Consider the following 19,332-nt stretch of genomic DNA (forward strand, 5'->3'; position numbering starts at 1 on the left):
ACGTCTTACAATAACTTACACCTACACATATGTATGTACATTTAACGATACACGCAGCCATAAACAAATACAAGTGTAAACATGCACATGCATTCTTTATAGCGGTAATGGGCAACACACATTTAGGATGATGTGTAATGTAGATCTTACAGTTGCATAATCTCTTTGTTTTGCCTTAATTTTCAAGATTTTGATTTCGAAATAAATGTGTTAAAGTCTAGCAAGTACATTTTTTTATATTTCCGCCCCGTGTCTGCTTTCTTGAGAGAGATAAATATTTATCAATCTTGTTAACATATTTTTACATACTACATGCATTTCCATTTTTGTTTTATTAAACATGAACATTTGAAATTATATGTAATTGCAATTAAAAAATAACCGACAAAGTTTACTTAGTCCATTTACCACATTGTTGGTTTTCATAATCTAATCTCTATGGCAAAGTAATTAAGCACATTTTTAGGGTAAAGTTTAGAATTATTTTACAAGTGTTTAAAACACACATAATTTAATTTCATAAAAGTTTTATTGATATCAAAAATGGTTTTTAAAAACTCATAGCACTGGTTGAGACAAAGGCAAACTGACTGGCAACGAAGTCATTTATGAATCCCATTAGAAATTTGTACAAAATGTGACAGCTTTGAAGAATTTCTATTCCAAAAATATAACTTTTCACAATGGGGTTTATTTCCACAAATCTCTTCGCAAGCCCTATTAGGAACTATAGGGCAAAGTTTTCAGAGCCCATTTACCATATTGTTGGTTAGTTATTTTATAATCCAATTTCTATGGCAAAGCAATTAAGCCCATTTTTAGGTTAAAGTTCACAATCGTTTAAAACACACATACACTTTACAAGTTCTTTAGGGATTTTATTGAGATCAAAAATTATTGTTAAAAACTCATAGTACATGCACTTGTACAACAGATAGCAAACTGAAAAGTATCTTCAAAATCTTACATTACATAATATTTGAATATGTACACATAGTCCACTATCCAGACAATTGTGTGCTTGCTTACTTACTAGAGACTCTGGTATGAATCAACGATTTCCGGACGGACAGACTGTAACATTACGAACTAGTATCCAGGAGACAACCTAGGTTAGGTTTGAAGCTGTCTCACTTTGTTTCAGAATTAAAAACAAATCGGTTGTACTTTCTTAATCCGACGTAACATCAGATTTGAAGATGTACACATAGGCAACTGTCCAGAGTCTCTGGTTGGAAAGTGTGCTTCTTTACTAGAGTCCCTGAACGGACAGACTAGAACACCACAAACTAGTATTCAGGAAACAACCCAGGTTAGGTTTCAGATGCGGTCATCATGAAACTGTCTTACTTTGTTTTACGATAAGTTCCGATTGCAGGACCATGGTGGCCAATCTAAGGTCGAACACAGACAAAGAAAGTAGTTAAACGTTTTCACTCCATCCTTACTATTACAACTAATGCAGTTATCAAATGTAAGATTGAATCTCCAAGCTTGGGCATTCACTAATCAGTAACCTATTATTACTGCTGTCACTAGTCTTAGTCGCACACGTGAAATAGCCAAGTGATTCCAACTTTCGAACAAATAGACGTTGCTGATCATCTTATCTGAGCAGAGTTACATTGTAAGATATATTAAAGTGACCCGGTTCCCAATAAAAGCACCAGGTTCATTCATGAACCAATCTAGATAACGTATAGACCCTATCAGTACAAATTCGGATATTCCTCCTGTGTTTAATGGCTGATATCCGAGCGTGGGGAATGCTACAGTGTTTAGACAGCTAGGTTAACTTCTTGAAAAGTGCGACATCTCTGATCGTTTTTTTTTAATTGGACCGGCGCTCAGGGGATGACCCCTACTTATGCAAAGGAGAATAGAGGGAGTAGTATTTGTGGACATTTTATTTAAATCTTTATATATTGAAAGTGGCAGAGAATACCTCTGCAGGAAGTTTATTCCACATACGTGTGTTGTGCAGTTAACTGACAAATCTACTACAAATGGGTGTGTTCTTGAGGAAATACGTGTGTTACGCAAGAATATACGGGTATCGGGAACAAATTCCCTAATTCAAAGGAACACATTCCATTGTAGTATCGATGGAACAGTGAAATACACCCCACGTTTCGACGGTGCTGGAGTGAATCAATATAGTTGGATACCCTACTGTCACAGATAAGTATCTTTGCCCTCTCCTGTACGCGGTCGAGTAGCTCCAAAATAGAGAGTTGTATTCCATTTTCGCTCGGATGTCAAACTTACATACAAGTTTCTCTCTATTACTGTTACTATTTAGGCAATTCTTCTTCTTAGGCACACATATCAAAAAATTGGGTCAGAATATTGAATAAATTGAGAAAATGAAGAGTCGAATGAGGCTGTTACTGGGGAGCTTTACTCCCTTTTTTTACCACTACCTTTATTTTAGGAATCTAGAATCAGGCAAAAACAATCAGGATATTACAATGGGAACAAAAATTTAATGGACAGAAGAGAACTGCTCATGATTTTTCAGCCAATTGAACTTAACCTTTAAGAGTTCTCAGACATCAATTTGAACTCAAGTTTAAGTCATGTTTTGAATAAATGTATTAGTTAGAAGTAATAGACTAATTTGCGTTTTTCATAATAACTTTTCCGTTTACTCTTGTAAATTTTCCATGCATGCAATACATGAAATACAAATGTAATGGAATTTACACAATTGGCCAGTATTTATTCTATCACTACTCAAAAGATTAATGGTCGTATTGTTGCCTGAAAGAATTGACAATCAAGATTACAACAGCACAACAAGCCATATGTAGTTGAGTATGTGGTGTTGGCCGCCTTCCTAAATGTCTGAATGCAAATTGTGTTTAAATGAAGCAGTAACAAAACTAAAACTTAAAAGCATATCGAAATTTAAATGATGACCTATTTTGAGTTGCAAAACTGATGACTTTAGGAATTCAGTAAATGTTGGAAGATTGCATTCCAAATTACAATTTCATGCAAAAAATTTCTGAAAAATGTTCCTATTATTTATTTTTTTTAAATTTCTTTTTCAGGGTGCCATAGAAATTGTCAAACTTATGTTTGCCATGCAACCTCAGGAGAAGAAAATCTGCTTAAGCTGTACGGATGTTCAAAAAATGACTCCTCTACATTGTGCCTCCATGTTTGATCATCCGGATATTGTAGAGTTTCTAGTAAAAGAGGGAGCCGACATAAATGCCTTAGATAAAGAACATCGTTCACCCCTTTTATTGGCTGCCTCTCGTTCCGGCTGGAAAACCGTACATTTACTTATACGTTTGGGCGCCAACATTAGCATTAAAGATGGCTGTTCACGTAATGTCTTACATTTGGTCATTATGAATGGTGGTCGTTTACAGGAATTTGCCGAAGAAGTTAGTAAGACTCAATCAAAGGAACAGTTGGAACAATTACTCAATGAAAAAGACAATAGCGGTTGCTCACCTCTACACTATGCCAGCAGAGATGGTCATATACGTTCTCTAGAGAATCTTATACAGTTGGGAGCCTGTATAAATTTAAAAAATAACAATAATGAAAGTCCTTTACATTTTGCTGCTCGCTATGGACGTTATAATACTGTTAAACAATTATTAGACTCGGAGAAGGGTTCTTTTATTATCAATGAAAGTGATGGTGAAGGTTTGACACCTTTACACATAGCCTCACAGCAAGGTCATACTAGAGTAGTACAGTTATTGTTGAATCGTGGTGCCCTATTGCATCGTGATCATAATGGTAGAAATCCTTTACAGTTGGCAGCCATGTCAGGCTATACGGAGACCATAGAATTATTACATTCCGTGCATTCACATCTATTGGATCAAGTCGATAAGGATGGGGTAAGTTTACAAATTTACTAAGTTTGGAGTCTATCTTAAGATCATTTCCAAATAAAGGATATTTTAAGATTCACTCCACTACTTAAACTAATGCTCTCTGTTCTTACAGAATACCGCCCTACATTTAGCCACAATGGATAATAAACCACATGCGATTTCCGTCTTACTATCAATGGGCTGTAAATTACTATATAATCACTTGGATCTTAGTGCAATTGATTATGCCATTTACTATAAATATCCTGAAGCTGCTTTAGCCATGGTTACACACGAGGAAAGAGCCAACGAAGTTATGGCCTTGAAATCTGACAAACATCCTTGTGTGACCTTGGCTCTGATTGCCGCCATGCCAAAGGTTTTTGAAGCTGTTCAGGATAAATGTATTACAAAGGCGAATTGTAAAAAAGATTCAAAAAGTTTTTATGTATGTATACATTACGTATAAGTATGTGTGTGTATGTATGTCCGTCTGTCTCTGTGTTAAGAATAAAAACAAAAACAAATTACATAATGACACACAACAAGGACTAGCTAATACAAAATACACATTCTGGTAGAAAACATTTACTTGTACAACATACACACAACAAACATTTAATTGGTTGTTGGCAAAAACCAAACACAAAATAAATAAATAAAAATTGACAGTTATATTTAAACTTTCTTTCATATATTTATATCTTTAACAACAGTAAAAGCTTTTAAGATCATTTTAACAAATTTTGACAGCAACTTGATGTAAAGCCTCCTAAAAGTATGCTTTAAATTTGCAGTTAAACTGTTGTCAAAATGTATGCTTTAGTTACTTAAAGTTAAAACTAAAAAGTGTTTTGATATAAAGCTTTTATTATCTGTACTTAATAATTCTCCATTTTGTTCAAACAGCACAACTCATTTCAAAAGTTCCAACTTTAAATTAAAATGTATTTGTAATATTTTTAAAACTTCCTTTAGATTCACTATTCTTTCTCATTTCTACAATGTCCTTTTATGTTTGCCAAATTGGATGAGAAAACTGGCGAACCCATACAGCAACAACATAATATTCCCTTACCGGCTTTAAACGTAAGAATACGAAACGTCGTTTACGCGTTGCAAGCGTTTAAATTTTTTTCTTAAAATTTATATTTATTTCTTGTTTTTGTTTTATTATTTTTCGTTTAATGATTCCTTTAAGTTAATTAGCTTTTTATGTTTATAGCTGGTTTAAGTTTCATTTTAGCAAATCTTAATCATGGTCAAGGAAAATGTAATTAAAAATGTTTTAATTGCTGGGTATGAATCGGTTTTTAGTAAGTCCAACGCATTTTATTTTTAACATTTCTCGAATAGGTTTCTCAATTATTTCACTGCTTAAAAAGTCGTTTTATACTTTAAAATCATAAAGAGGTAGTACACGCTTCAAGGATGTTTACAAATTATGATTTTTGTTTGCCAAATATCATGTTTTATCGCTTTTACGTTGCGTACTCTTACGTCAGATGTATGGTCGACATAATTGTCCACCAAAATGTATGGACGAAAGTTTTAAATTGCGATGATAATTGGAAAGATATTATAGATGATAGATCTGGACCATTTATATTTTGCATAAGTGTCTGATTTTGAAGTTGTCGCTGAATTAAAGTTTACTCCTTTTGGTTTTCCAAATTATAATACATATGTATTAATGTTCAGAACTCTGTTCTGATTACATTTCCATACTTATCAAATCATATTCTCTAGTGTTGTCATTCGAATAAAAATTATTTTCGAATAAAATTTTAATGTTACTTTTTACACATATTTTTTTTATAATATTAAACTTCTGTTTTAGAAGTGATTCTACGGATTTTTTAAATGCTTGCAATATGTAAAGATAGTTCCTAAAGCAAGCATACACAATGCAAGCTGATACAATGTGCAATGTGCATACACAATGCAAGCTGATTGCAAAGTGTGTAGGATTGCTTAAAGAAGTTGTGAGTTAGTTGTAAGAAAGATCAAAATATGTTGATAATTTTGCAAGTTGTACAAACGGGTTCGCAACATCAAAATGCTTGTCGTACAACATTAATCTATTTTACTCTTCATTTTGTGGTAACATCGAAAAATTGACAACTCTAATATTTGCCAATCCAGAAAACTTAAAATTCAACATAATTAGTTTTGAAATCTCTATAGGATCTCAAAAGTCGGAGAACATTCCAACTATTCATTTTTCAGTTGCTCATAGTTCATAGTTGTCAAAAGTGAACAACATCCCTCCAATGACACGCTAATGTAAAATTCATAGGTTTTTCACCGAAATTGGAAGTACATCAAGTATGTTATTTGTGGTGAAAATTCTAGTTCTTTTTCCTCACTTTTTCTGCTGGGAAAACAATCTGTTCTTAACCTGATACTTTCGGTTCACATGGGTTACGTACACTAAATTGTATCATTAGGGTTGTTCAGTGTAATTAAATAGTCTGAGTTTTAGGAACAATTTTCCTCTAAACATGATGTAAAACAGTCGTAGATTGTATGATCAGTTAAGCTCAACACGTTTGACTGATTTTTTTTTTGTGGCCAACTATGACCACCTTTCAATCGATATTGAGATTTGCTTTACGATATTGTGAGTTTCTTCCGCAAAAGGAATGCGAAATGTATCATAAAGATTGCAATTGATTTGGATCTGTATATAGAGCAACATCAAGGCTGTTCAATGGAAATTTTTAGACCACTTTGGACCTTGTAGGTCCTGACTACATTTCATTACTAAATTGCTACAGATTAGTTGATTTACTGCTTACAGAAGATATTATCGTCTGGATTGTTCAGTGAAATAAAGTAATTTTTCCTTCCGGTTTTTGGAACATATTTTCTCTAAACAAACACTGTCACTTCTCTTCAGTTTTTAATCGATATTTTATTTACGTTTGCGGTATTGCGATTTTCTTCCGGAAATATTCCTGTGTATAGATCTTAGTTGAAAGGAATATGATAGATCTCTTAAGGAATCCAATTACTTGGTATCTGCAGATATTTTGATGCATCGGTAGCAGTTGAAGTTGAACTGTTGTAATTTTTACTTAATTTTGAACATGTTTTTTTCATTTTTGTTCCTGACTGCTGTTCAAATCTATATTTCGGTGGCAATTTTAGAGGATTAGTTAAACCACATAACTGTAACATTTTGAAAGCACGGATCGGATGTTTTTAGCCGATATCTTGTGTTCCATGCCGCAGTTCAGTAAAACTTGAGCACCGAATTACAATAGATCACTTAGAGAATACAACTGCTATGGATCTGTAAATTTTCTAAAGCATTAGTAGTAACAAGTACAGCAACATTGAGACTGTTCAGTGGAAATTTTCAGACCACTTTGGACTTCGTTGTTTCTGAGTGCATTTCAGCAATGAATTCAAAAAGAGTTTGAAATAAAAAAGTTTATTCCGGAAACGTGCATAGAACTTAGTTGATGTGAGAGATCTCTTAAAAAATCCAATTTCTCAGTATCTGCAGATTTTTATTGATGTTGATCTGTTGTTATTTTTACTTTACTTTGATCTAGATGTTCCTGACTGTGTTCAAAAAATTTCGGTGAGTTTATTCCGGAAACGTGTATAGAACTTAGTTGATGTGGGAGATCTTTTAAAGAATCCAATTTCTCAGTATCTGCAGATTTTTATTGATGTTGAAGAGTTTATTCCGGAAACGTGTATAGAACTTAGTTGATGTGAGAGATCTCTTAAAAAATCCAATTTCTCAGTATCTGCAGATTTTTATTGATGTTGATCTGTTGTTATTTTTACTCTACTTTGATCTAGAAGTTCCTGACTGTGTTCAAAAAATTTCGGTGAGAATTATAAAGGATTCTGTTGCTCTGGATTAGTTAAACCATATTACTGTCATTATCTTGTGTTCCATGCTGACCGCATTCCGAATTGCTTCTTCGTAAAGAAACATAAACAAGTACCGTATGTTACCTCGGTCATTGATTCCACCAAACTTTCTCCCGAATTAGTGTGAACTTTCTATTAATTTCGAAAAATCCAAAAAGTTTAAGTAACTCCACAAAAAACTCCAATATGGGGACGATTTTTTCAGGTAACCAAAGCTTCCCTTCAGGACGATATTTGTAATGCCAACATTCGAAAACAGATCAATCAGGTTTTTCAGATACCTTAACCTGAGTAATGAAATTACTTAGTTTGTGGCCAAAGCACGATATTTGGAAGACCGGTGTAGGCACATATTCGTATACAGCGAAACTTAATCCTTAACGTATATGTTGGTCTCTGAATTTGGACCATTCCAAGGATGATTATAAAAAAATCAATACATTCTTCAGAATGTATTTACAAATTTCTTAAGGAATATTATCAAACATACATCCTTAGAAATTGCAAAAAAGTCAATAATCTCTTTACAAACTTAATTTTAAAAAACAAACAACTTTACAGACCAATTTCCAATCTAAGGAAATATACACTTCAAAGGGATTCTCAATAAAGTTGTCATAGTTTTACACACATATATATACATACATATCACACACACACACTAACAGACACACTAAAAAAATTTACACACATATACTTCTAACATACACAGAACTAACACAAGTAGCATTTGATAAATTTAACTTAAAATAAATGGCAACATCTTAGTACAACATGATGACAATTTTTAAGATAAAATAAAAACTAAATATCCTTAACTACATCCTTCTACTTTATACTTAGATAAAATATTCATTTTATCCACTACAACTATCGCCCGAACAACTTGAGGCAAAACGCATACAAAACAATGATCCAACATGGCGGGAACCACCATTGGCTGTGGTTAATGTGAGTTCAAATAAAAAGTATATATATATGAATTAAAACCAAAGAAAAGTGTTGTTTTGTAAGAAGATAAACGTTAAATATTTTAATGTTTTAAAATTAAAATAAAAAAACAAGTCTTTCATTGCTACTATCTGTCCCTCCATTATTTCATCATAATTTCACTATATATATTTTTTTTTTCTTACGTAATGAAAATCCCTTCAGTGATGTCTTGACCCTCGTTTGTAATTTTTTTGTTTTATTTCCTTCTAGCTTTTGTCATTTTAGCTGTATGTAAATATGTATGTATGTGTGATTTTTTTTTTTTTTGTTATTTCTGTTTGTATGTGTGTAGTTATTAGAATGTTGAAGTGTCAGCTTGATATCCTCTTGTAATTGTCAAGAAGAGTTTATCATTTTTATGGTTTTTTTCTTCTCCTTCTTCTTTTGTTTGTATGATGTCCGCATTAAAATTATTTATGTATTTTAGTTTTTGTTTAAATTATAGTTCATTTTAGTTGTTATTTGTTTTGTGTTTTTAATTAAAATTGTTAATTTTTATTTTCATTACAATAAATTAGAAGTAACTCTAGTTTGAATTGGGATCTGAAACAGTGGATTTTATTTGAAAAAAAAAAAAAAAATTAAATTGTCTAGCTTTTTGTAGATTCAAGTGATTAACTTCTCCCTTTTATTCTGGAGAAGATGACGAATAATTTTTTATGGAAAGATGTATGTTACATCAAATCCAAAGAAATACACTTAAGTCTCCACCAGTGCCTAAGGTGGTAATCGAGCTTACGACTACCGGTCTAACAGACTAAAAACTCAAACACTAATCTACCGGAAACCAAATGTTTATTAAAATTTCGCAATTATAAAGCTGTCCTGTTAATCTGGAAAACTCTTGATTCAATTTCTTTTCTCAGAAAGTGGAAAGTGTTATTGACAATGATTAGATTCTGAAATTAGTTACGACATTTGATCTAGTGGGATATGAGTTTATATTCTCAAGACGTTTTCCAGATAAAGCTGATGTTTTATGATCGTTATAGGACCGGAAATTGAAATGGAGACATCACTTAGAGGATAGGATCAACAAGGACGTCGGTGCTAGGCGATATGTAGAAAGACTATAAGCTTGAAATGGGGTCTTAGACCTACTATGATAAATTATCTTTATAGAATTGTATTTAAATCAATTCTAGCTTATGCATCAAGCTACTACAGGGTGTTCAGCGACTTTCAAAGAAGGCTTTGGAAAAGTTGCTAGGTATTCTACGCATTAAAATATATTTAGGATATAAAGCGGCGTTTACAGCCGAGCGGCTCTTTACTTTAGGCGAACTGACCAAAAGCGGTTATAGGACACGTCATCAATGTATATTGGACACATTAGAAGGTTACACACAATCATCGGACATGCCAGACACAAAAAATGTCGGAAACTTTGAAACGCTGATCGCAGATAGAAAATCTTACACAATCGGTAAATTAAAACAAAAACCAGCAAGGATCCGTTGCTACATGGTAAGCTTGAAGACCCAGAACTAGAAATATACCACCGTTTACCTAATCATAACACAAACTTCCGAGCAACACAAACGCTGATCGCAGATAGAAAATCTTACACAATCGGAAAATTCAAACAAAAACCAGCAAGGATCCCTTGCTACATGGTAAGATTGAAGACCCAGAAACAGAAATACACCACAGTTTACCTAATCATAACACAAACTTCCGAGCAATAACGGAGCCCACAGAGCTTAATACCGAAAGCCACTAGGAAATTAGAACAATATGAGGTGATAGAATAAAATATAAGACCATATTGGATTGTATGAAAGATTTCTCTTAGAGGTAAGTGGGTACCAGGCCACTCGGAAGTAGTCGACAGCGAAGTAGCCGAGCTCTCTTCCCTTTAAAGGAAGCTTGAGATACGATACAACTAAAGTTGAATTAACACAATGTGTAAGAGAATCCAATAAGGGCTCTTGGAATAAAAAAACGGTGGTAGAATTACAAAGATCCTATGCGATGACCCTGATGAAAGCAAAACGAGAAATCTCCCCAAAATGAGCAAGTCTGTGATCAGTGTGACGGTACGTATTTTAAGTGGAAACGAGCAGATCTATACAAAATTAGACGTACGGATTCAATCGAGTGTGGAGCATATATTGATGACAATTAAACTCTAGAGAACTTTCTTTGTCACTGTCAGGCATTCGTCGAAATTAGATCCAAGATTCATAGAATCAATCAATCTAACCTATGTTTTGTAAGTCACACAAATGATTTTTGCTTCAAGTGAACACATGGATTGTGCAAGATCGATGAGTTTATCACGAATCAAGAGTTTCCATTATTTCGCAAAATTATCGGTAAATTTTCTTGCTACTCCAGTACTATCCACAAAAGAGCCTACAATTTTACTGCAAGGCATATTTTAATGACTTAGATTCCAGTACAAATCTTTTCTGACATTAACTTAAGCCGATCGTTTAATGACTGATAATGGGACCTGCAGAATGTCATGAGGATTAAAAGAAACATTCGATCCACCGCTTTAAATCCATCAGTGTAGATAATTTGGATGGTATTAGGTCAAGTCGTACAATCATCAATCAATCAGCTTTTGGGTAGTGAACAATCGACCTCCAAGTTTCAAATGTAATATCTAATTGTAGTTCAAATACAAGCATTTCAAGGTTGGGTTTGAAGATCTTTGCAATCACCAATGATTCCCGAGTGGAGCAAATGACAAGCTGTGTTCTTGGTAGTAACGTTTTTATTGTTACCCTCCTTAGATCTTGACGTGTCCTCATTAGATGAGGACGACAGAAATCTTGGTCTACAAGGTGATGTATTAGGACGTTCAGCAACCACCAAAGATCCCCAAGTGTAGTAAATATCAAACTCTGTTCATGGTAGCAACGATTTTATTGTTACTCCTCTTAGATCTTAAGGATGACAGGAATCTTGATATTAGTGATCTAAATTAATCTAGAAGACATTTATTGATAGTTTTAATCGTATACTCTTAGACGCCTGTGTCTACAAGGTCAGGTTGCAGGATTTTTAGCAACCGCCGTTAAGTGGAGAAATCTCAGGTTCTGGTCTTGGTTGCAACACCTTTATTAATATTCCTCTTTGACTATTAAGTGGCCTCATCCTCAGATGAGCACGACAGTGGACATTCTTTGGACCAGATTACAGGATCTTTAGCAACAACCAATGATCCTTTAGTAGTGGAAATCTCAGGATGTGTTCTTGGCCGTAATGTATTGATTCCTTTATTAATATCCATCTTTGATCATAAAGTGATCTCCCCAAATGAGGACGACATGATATCAATCAATCTAGTAGACATTCTTTAATGGTTTCAATTGCTTACACCAGATTACAGGATCTTTAGCAACCACAAATGACCCTCGAGTGGTGGAAATCTCTGGCTGTGATCTTGGCCGTAATTTTTTGATTCTAGTTGGTTGCAAGTGATAAACGAGCTAACACAAAAATCATCTTTCTTTTTTATACAAGGGTAGCGACAAGCTATATGGAAACTTTCAGTTTGATTCATTTACTCTTGTTTCCGTCTTTGAATTCGAACGTAACATTTTACCATTTGTATTCTATGGAAGCAGCAAAAAGACTATTATTGACTTTTATAAAAAGTGCGAATTTTTCAAATCCTCGTTAATTTTTTTCTATCCACTGTTTCAGATGTTCTTTTACAAACCACAATTTACAACTGTCATTGTGGTCAATTCAAACTAGAGTCAGTCTTTTATTATTTCAACTAAACCCCCTCGAAATAATTTATTCGCAATGTAATATAATCTTCTTTTACTTTTCCTCTACATAACACCGCGCTATGGTGTTGGCTCTTTAACAATGCAGACAATGGTTAATCATGGTCGTGTTGAATTATTGGCTCATCCTTTAAGTCAAAAATATTTGCAAATGAAATGGAATTCTTATGGAAAATACTTTCATCTGGCAAATCTTTTAATCTATTCAATATTCCTGCTATTTGTCACCATTTATTCGTCGCTCATGATGAATGGCATTAAGGTACAGAATCGTTGGCAGGCTGCTAATTTAAGTAATATTAGAAATGGGTAAGTGGCAGTGAGTAAGAGAAACATGCAGTGATCAATTTGAATAAATATATTTTCCATCTGATTTCAGCTCCGATTTTATTGATTGTACTTTAAGCTCAAATCTACGTTTGTTAAACTACACCTCGAGTTTAGAATGTTACGAGAGTATTGAACAGTCTAGAGCCATTATAGTTTGTGCTGTAGCTATAATTATTTATATCACTACACTGTCACTGCGTGAGCTTATACAAATGTATCAGCAACGTTTGCATTATATTTTGGAAATTGATAATTTCATTTCTTGGGTTCTATACATATCAACATTAATAATGGTTATACCGGTTTTCAAAGCCGACGGTGGTATTACGAATGTTCATTATTCGGCCGCATCCATATCAGTGTTTCTATCATGGTTTCGTTTATTATTATTCCTACAGAGATTTGATCAGGTAAGATCAGCTGAATATTTAAAATTTTATTAAAATTTTATATATTACTTCCATGTTTCCTTACAGGTTGGCATTTATGTGGTCATGTTTTTGGAAATTTTACAAACATTAATCAAAGTCCTGCTGGTATTCTCAATATTAATAATTGCCTTTGGTTTGGCCTTTTATATACTCCTATCAAAGGTATTTTTTCTTAAACAACAATTGTGAATTAATAATTTTTCTAATTCTTTCCAAAATTTAATGAAACAGATCATAGATCCTCAACCAAACCATTTGAGCTTTTCGAATATACCCATGTCTTTGTTGAGAACCTTCTCAATGATGTTGGGTGAATTGGATTTTGTGGGTACTTATGTCAATACCTATTATCGTGATCAATTAAAGGTTCCTTTAACATCATTTTTAATATTAAGTAAGTTTAACTATCCCTTTAATCCATTTATCTAAAGATACAATAATTAATGATTTATTATATTCAAGGTGTATTTATGATTTTCATGCCGATTTTGCTCATGAATCTACTTATCGGTTTGGCGGTTGGTGATATTGAATCGGTGCGTCGTAATGCCCAATTAAAAAGATTGGCTATGCAGGTAAGTTTTTGCTGGAATATTTCATATTTGGTGGTTAATATTTTCAAATTTTTTTCCGTTCTAGGTGGTTTTACATACCGAACTGGAGAGAAAATTACCCCAAATGTGGTTGCAAAAAATAGATAAAATGGAATGGATTGAGTACCCGAATGAGACCAAGTCGAAATTGGGCTTTTTCGATTTTATCTTAAGGAAGTGGTTTTCAAATCCCTTTAGTGAGGATAGTAAGTATTTTTCAAATGACTTCATAATAATTACTCAATTATAAACATGGGTTTTAGATAGCTTAATAAAACACCCTAATTTCGTATTTTCTGAGCGAGGTTCTAAAGGTTAAAGATCACTAAGAAAGCATAACACAGGTTTTTGTGAACTTTGACCTCAAATATCTCGCTTAACGCATAATTTTAAGATCTCATTAATGATGTACAGAATGCTACGCGCTGAATCCTATTTAGACATCTAAATTTTTTATACTTTATACTTTATACTTTATACTTTATACTTTATACTTTATACTTTATACTTTATACTTTATACTTTATACTTTATACTTTATACTTTATACTTTATACTTTATACTTTATACTTTATACTTTATACTTTATACTTTATACTTTATACTTTATACTTTATACTTTATACTTTATACTTTATACTTTATACTTTATACTTTATACTTTATACTTTATACTTTATACTTTATACTTTATACTTTCTATGATTCTAAATCTGTCAAATTCAACTGATTAAAATCGTATTTTCTTAACTTTTTCTTCCAGCCTCCATGGACGTTTTGCAATTTGAAAACAACGATGATTTCATCAACAGCGAACTGGAGAAGCAGAAACGTAAACTACGCGACATTAGTCGCATTCTAGAGCAACAACACCAACTACTGCGCTTAATAGTGCAAAAAATGGAAATTAAAACCGAAGCCGACGACGTAGATGAGGGCGTTTCACCCAATGATCTGCGTAGCACAGGCAGCGGTGGCGGTACAACAAGCGGTTCACGCTGGACCTCACCACGCATACGCAACAAATTGCGAGCGGCCTTAAGTTTTAACAAGGGCATTTAGGAGATAAGAAAGCGGCGGCTAAATACTGCTATTATTATTTAGTTTAGATAGAAAGTTTAAAAAACTTGATATCTGCAGCAAAAGTGTCGATACAAAGAATAGATTAATAAAATATATTACATATTTTTATTTAGAGAAAAAAGAAAAACATGAGCTAGTATTTTAGAAAAAATATTTATTAAATATTTTATACATTATATTTGTTTACAATTATTATGACATATTATTAGTATAAAATTGAGGAAGTGACTGAAATCAAAAAAAAAATTGCATAAAAATTTAGGAAACGTTAGAAGAAAAACACCAGTTAAGGGTATACGTAAAGAATTGGAGATAATATATGTTGATTTAGGTAGGTGAGAACCCTAACTTGTTTTGAATGGAATGTCTCCTTTTTTAATTGTTAAATTTTGCAATTTAACTAAAATTTTAGATTTATAATAAAATTTTAAAAAAATATATATTTTTATTTAAAAAAAATTAACAAAATTTTTAACTAAAACGAATTTAAAAACATTGATTGATTGAAAAAAACACTAGGAGTAAGGGGATATTGATTTGAAAATATTTTTCAATATTCCATTGAGGGAATTTCTCATAACTTGGGTTTCACCGAAGGCTAGTAGTTAAGAAAAATTGATCTTTAATATTTTTAGGAAAGTATTTATAAGTTTTTACAAAAAAAAATAAGGTAAGGTTAGGCAAGATCTGCTCAGATTTTAAAGAAAACTTGATACATTTCGTTAGAGATGGAAAAAGCTTAAATATTTGTGTATTAATAAAGAATTAGTTTAGTTCTTAGTTAGTTTTTAAAAGATTTCTTCTAAAAATCTCTAACTTGCATATATGTATGTATGTGTAAACTGTACTTTCTGTGTTAAAATGTGTTAAGAATTTTTCTTACTTAGTCCTTAGTAATTTCAGTTATTTCTTTTAAACAAAACCATTTAAAATGACATACATAACTACCTAAAACACCTTTGTAATGTAATGTTTTCTGTATTAAAGTACTTAGTTAGTTGTTAGGTAGTTAGTAAATAATCTTAAATCTCAACCCTAAAAAGTCCTTTTTAAAAATGTGTGTGACTCTCCCTACAATTGTTTCTTAATCTTTAACAAAATATTTAATGAAAAACACAGGGATCTTAGTAGATTTAAGTTAAATATTTAGCAGGCATGTGTGCACGCAAAACTGCAAAAAAATCTAAAAAAGAAACAAAACTAAAAACCTATGTATGTAATTATGAAATTGAGAAAAATGTTGTAGGTACCTGAAATTTTATAGAAAAAAAAGTTGCAACAACAACGAATAGATTGCAGGACAAAGAAAAAATCTCGTTTTTTTTTTTACCTAAAAACCAAATTATAACAGAACGTCAAGGATTTTGTTTTTCGTCAAGGTCACAACGTCTGTTTTGAAAAATGTAAATTTAAAATTTTTAAGAAAAAAATCAACTAAATAAAACATATTTTTTATATATAATTGCTGTAGCGAATTTATAAATAAATAAGATACAATTTACAAAAGAAAAACTTAAAACAACTTAAATGTATTTAAGTTTTTTTGTTAATGTTAAAAAAACTATTATACAATAAAAATAAAGAAATTATTTTTAATAAAAAAATATTTAAAAGTCTGATTTGGTGAAATGTACTTAAGTCAAAATAACGTTAAAAATCTCTTTTTAAACTCCATATAAAACTCTTTAGATTTTCTAGCAAAAAACAATTGTGTTATAATTTTTGTATAAATTATTCTTCAAGTTTGTTTTTCCTTGAAATTTGTTTATCTAAAACTTTACCAAATCTGGCTTTTAAGTTTTAAATTTTCATAACCATATTATTATTATTATATGTTATTGTTGTTGTAATATTGTTATATTTATACACTTTAAAAGTAAATGCATAATATTATTTGTATTACAAGAACGGAACCAATAAGAAAAAAAAAACCAAACAAAAAATTATAAATAAAACTCAATTTTATGATGTGTCAAGAAAAGGTAAAAATGATAATTGTTTTATTTGGAAAAAAAAGACAATGAAAATTGGTTAAGTATTCTATTCACATCACTTAAAAACGCTGCTCCGTAACAAACTGTTTCCAAGTCTAAGATTAGATGATAAATTTAGTATTTTTAACATTTTGATACTTTACACCATTATAGTTAAAATAACGTATAGATCATATAACCAACTGAATATATCAAGTGGCTAAGAATAATTTGCAAAGTCACTTCATCTGTTCGTTAATATTAACTTTTTAAAATACAGTTCTCTATATCAAGATAATTTGGTAAAAATTGGCACATACATATGCCTCCTGTGGACAGCGGAATGCCGCCTAATGGAAACGTTGAAAATTGGTACATTATTTTAATCAGCTCCCATAGAACCAACTTTTCGACCAGCAATGAGATTGGTATAAGAGGCCTAAAAGTACCTACACCCCAGCAAACAGTCAACTACATCTTAATCAATCTAAAAATGCGTTTACATATTATGTATTCACTTTTATAAACCAAATATTTCCATACAAATGAAAACCCAGTTAAAAGTCTATCAATCTATCTATCTATCTATCTATCTATCTATCTATCTATCTATCTATCTATCTATCTATCTATCTATCTATCTATCTATCAATCTATCTATCTATCTATCTATCTATCTATCTATCTATCTATCTATCTATCTATCTATCTATCTATCTATCTATCTATCTATCTATCTATCTATCTATCTATCTATCTATCTATCTATCTATCTATCTATCTATCTATCTATTTATCTATCTATCCAGTTCTAAAATTAGACAGAAATAAATTGTATTAGAAACAAAAGGACACCTTTACAAAATTTTCCTTAAGGACGGTTTTCTTACTACTCAGTTAAACTAGGCTTAACTTGCTGTTAGATTAAACTCATAACAAATTTAGGCTGACTTTAACCTATTAGAGAATTAAGATTATCTTTATCAGAAAAGCCTGCCCCAACTTCTTCAAATTCGCTTTCCCATTATAGCAAGTAACGCTCTTTTATTTGTCGATCTGTTACCTCTGTTACTTTCTTACAGTCCAATTTAATACAATTCATTTTAAACATTCCTTGATAGTATAGAATTCCGCCAATTCGGTTTCAGAGTTTCTAATATAGATCTTCAGTCCCGTTTTTCCACAGTTTAGAGCAATCCGTGTGCCAACAGTTACCAGCAGTGATTTGCTGCTTTACTTGACCTCATCTATGTGAGACCAACCTCTCAATCTCAATTTCCACAATTTCTGTTTTCGCTATGCGTTCTAAAGTCACTGATGTTTGTCCAATTTGATGTCATGTAACGCAGATTATTCTATTGGCCTTTCTGTTTAGGGAGCTTCCTCGCATACTACACATATGTTTATGGCACAGCTTATGACCCACTTACCACCAAGTAACATGTAGGTATGGTAATAATTATAGATTAAAAAAATTAGTTAAAATTGGTCTACGCTTATATTAAGCAGGTGTGTCACCATTGGAATAAAAAACAATTATAAGCCTATGGTTCTCCTACAAAGCTTTCAACATTGATCAACTACTTACACAATTGGTCAGAGAAATTTTTTAACTTCCCTATAAAATTAATAAAATTAATTAGTAAAACCAAAATGCTTTCAACAAAAGTAGACTTAAGTCGACGGCTTATGTGAACGATTTGTTCCGCCCACATTAAGCTATACTCTACCTGACTTTCATGAACAAACACACAAACAAAAAATAATTGCAAATAACAGCGACCAGTCACTAAATCAGCTTCCTGATAAAGTAAGAAATTTTCTTTCTCAAAAGTATAAAAAAATGTTTACAAACAATTCCCATTTAAGATAAAATGTGATAATTTAGGTATTTCAAAACTTAACCTACATTACTTAAACTAATTAGCAAATAAAAAGTTCTTAGCTTTTTTTCACAATCATTAAAAGCATACCTGTTGATTGGATCTTCATATTGGACAATTTCATATTTTTTTAGGTTTTTATTATTTAAACTTTCACACTAACTTATTTGCATCAATAGTACGATTGTTAACATAAATATTTTACACTTTGTATCGAATTTTATTAAATTTAGTAAAACTTCCCGCAATTTTTATTATTTAGCACTAATTTTTGTTTATTTACAGCTGGCAATGCCCTACTCGCGTTACCAACCTAGTAGATGCTTGCAAATACAACTATTCATTAATTCTCTCCACCATAAACAATGTGGCCAATTGAAAAGTTTCCACGTTAAATGTAACGAATTACTGCAATTCTAGCGATTTTTTTTTTTGTAAATATGTAAAAACGCGTAATTGATGTTTAATATAAATATAGTTACTTTTTTAAATATTACAAATACGAACATACAAATGATTTAATATTAATCTGATTTTTGCTTATAATTTTATTATTCGTT

At 31.7% G+C, this 19,332-nt stretch overlaps 1 protein-coding gene across 4 annotated transcripts in view; it reads left to right on the forward strand.

Annotated features, from left to right (window-relative positions):
* LOC111678984 (transient receptor potential cation channel subfamily A member 1) overlaps window positions 1-16,806 on the forward strand; it is a 60,894-nt gene extending 44,088 nt beyond the window's left edge. For 2 of the 4 annotated variants that reach the window (XM_046952754.1, XM_046952756.1), the window contains 10 exons: window positions 3,057-3,866; window positions 3,976-4,290; window positions 4,821-4,931; window positions 12,567-12,787; window positions 12,858-13,218; window positions 13,285-13,401; window positions 13,471-13,633; window positions 13,702-13,814; window positions 13,879-14,038; window positions 14,597-16,806. In XM_046952754.1, coding sequence (XP_046808710.1) covers window positions 3,057-3,866; window positions 3,976-4,290; window positions 4,821-4,931; window positions 12,567-12,787; window positions 12,858-13,218; window positions 13,285-13,401; window positions 13,471-13,633; window positions 13,702-13,814; window positions 13,879-14,038; window positions 14,597-14,895 — 2,670 coding nt within the window. In that variant the 3' untranslated portion in view covers window positions 14,896-16,806. Of the gene's footprint in view, window positions 1-3,056; window positions 3,867-3,975; window positions 4,291-4,820; window positions 4,932-8,579; window positions 8,688-12,566; window positions 12,788-12,857; window positions 13,219-13,284; window positions 13,402-13,470; window positions 13,634-13,701; window positions 13,815-13,878; window positions 14,039-14,596 lie in introns of all 4 variants that reach the window. The other 2 variants (XM_046952755.1, XM_046952757.1) reach the window with 1 other exon arrangement.
* The last annotated feature ends 2,526 nt before the right edge of the window (window positions 16,807-19,332 follow it).

This window comes from Lucilia cuprina, chromosome 5, assembly GCF_022045245.1.
Source record: "Lucilia cuprina isolate Lc7/37 chromosome 5, ASM2204524v1, whole genome shotgun sequence".
Classification (NCBI taxonomy): domain Eukaryota; kingdom Metazoa; phylum Arthropoda; class Insecta; order Diptera; family Calliphoridae; genus Lucilia; species Lucilia cuprina.